At 33.0% G+C, this 878-nt stretch overlaps 1 protein-coding gene across 1 annotated transcript in view; it reads left to right on the top strand.

Moving 5' to 3' along the window:
• The first annotated feature begins 309 nt into the window (after positions 1 to 309).
• The window catches only part of LOC106458982 (peptidyl-prolyl cis-trans isomerase cyp5-like), a 15,114-nt gene continuing 14,545 nt past the window's right edge, over positions 310 to 878 (top strand). Inside the window, exon 1 of the mRNA XM_022385726.1 lies at positions 310 to 441. Coding sequence (XP_022241434.1) covers positions 310 to 441 — 132 coding nt within the window. The remainder of the gene's footprint in view (positions 442 to 878) is intronic.

Raw genomic sequence — 878 nt, 5'->3', positions numbered from 1 at the left:
AACATTGAGTGTTCACAATTTTGGAGCAAAAATACAACAAAAAACTTTAAATATGACATTTAAATGTTCCACAATCATGCAGACAAATTCCAAATTTCTTATTTTAAAGCTAATTTGTTTGTGATTTTTATATAAAAAATAGTACTTTTTTGGTTAATTTCCGCCTTTTTTTAATATAACTTTAACTAACGATGTTGTTAACCACAACTATCCTTACGTTATAGCTGTGATTGTGTTCACTGATATGTGTGCAAATGAGAAACCATATTTTAACCAACCAAACCAATTTGCAACACATTTTTCAAAATAATGGTTTTGAATGATACATCACATTTTAATTTACAGCTGTTGCAAGAAAAGACCCTGGATGTGCACGTGACAACAGAGTACAGAGGAATGCTCGAATGGGAGTGGTTGAACTTCCTGGAAAAACTACAACAGGTGAGGGTTGTTCGGTTTACCTAAACCGTAAATGATAAATATAATGAAACTACATTGAACAGATTCCAGAAAGTGTTTATATATTATACAAAATATTATAGATATAATGAAAATATATCAAGCGAAAAGTTCAAGAACGTTCGATAGTTTTGTTGTTTAAAACGATAAACGTCCGAAAGCTAAAAAAAATGCGATTTAATTGCTTAAATAAATCCTCTTGTGATGAAGTAAAATCCTTAACGTATCACAGTTCTCTGTGGATTGTAGAGTTCGAAATGAATTACTCCTTTGATGTCCCACCAAATGCAAAGCATCACTTTCTACGCATAGAGTTCAGGTTTGGGGGTCGGAAATGGTTTTCGCATACGGAATCCATTTTTCATCACCGGTGACAATTCTGTCCAAAAATGGTTCACGCGCATTGCGCGCCAAATTAG

The sequence above is a fragment of the Limulus polyphemus genome, unplaced genomic scaffold (assembly GCF_000517525.1).
Source record: "Limulus polyphemus unplaced genomic scaffold, Limulus_polyphemus-2.1.2 Scaffold25, whole genome shotgun sequence".
Classification (NCBI taxonomy): Eukaryota; Metazoa; Arthropoda; class Merostomata; order Xiphosura; family Limulidae; genus Limulus; species Limulus polyphemus.
The sequence above is the reverse complement of the archived record's forward strand: the minus strand, read 5'-3'. Positions and strand labels throughout refer to the sequence as shown.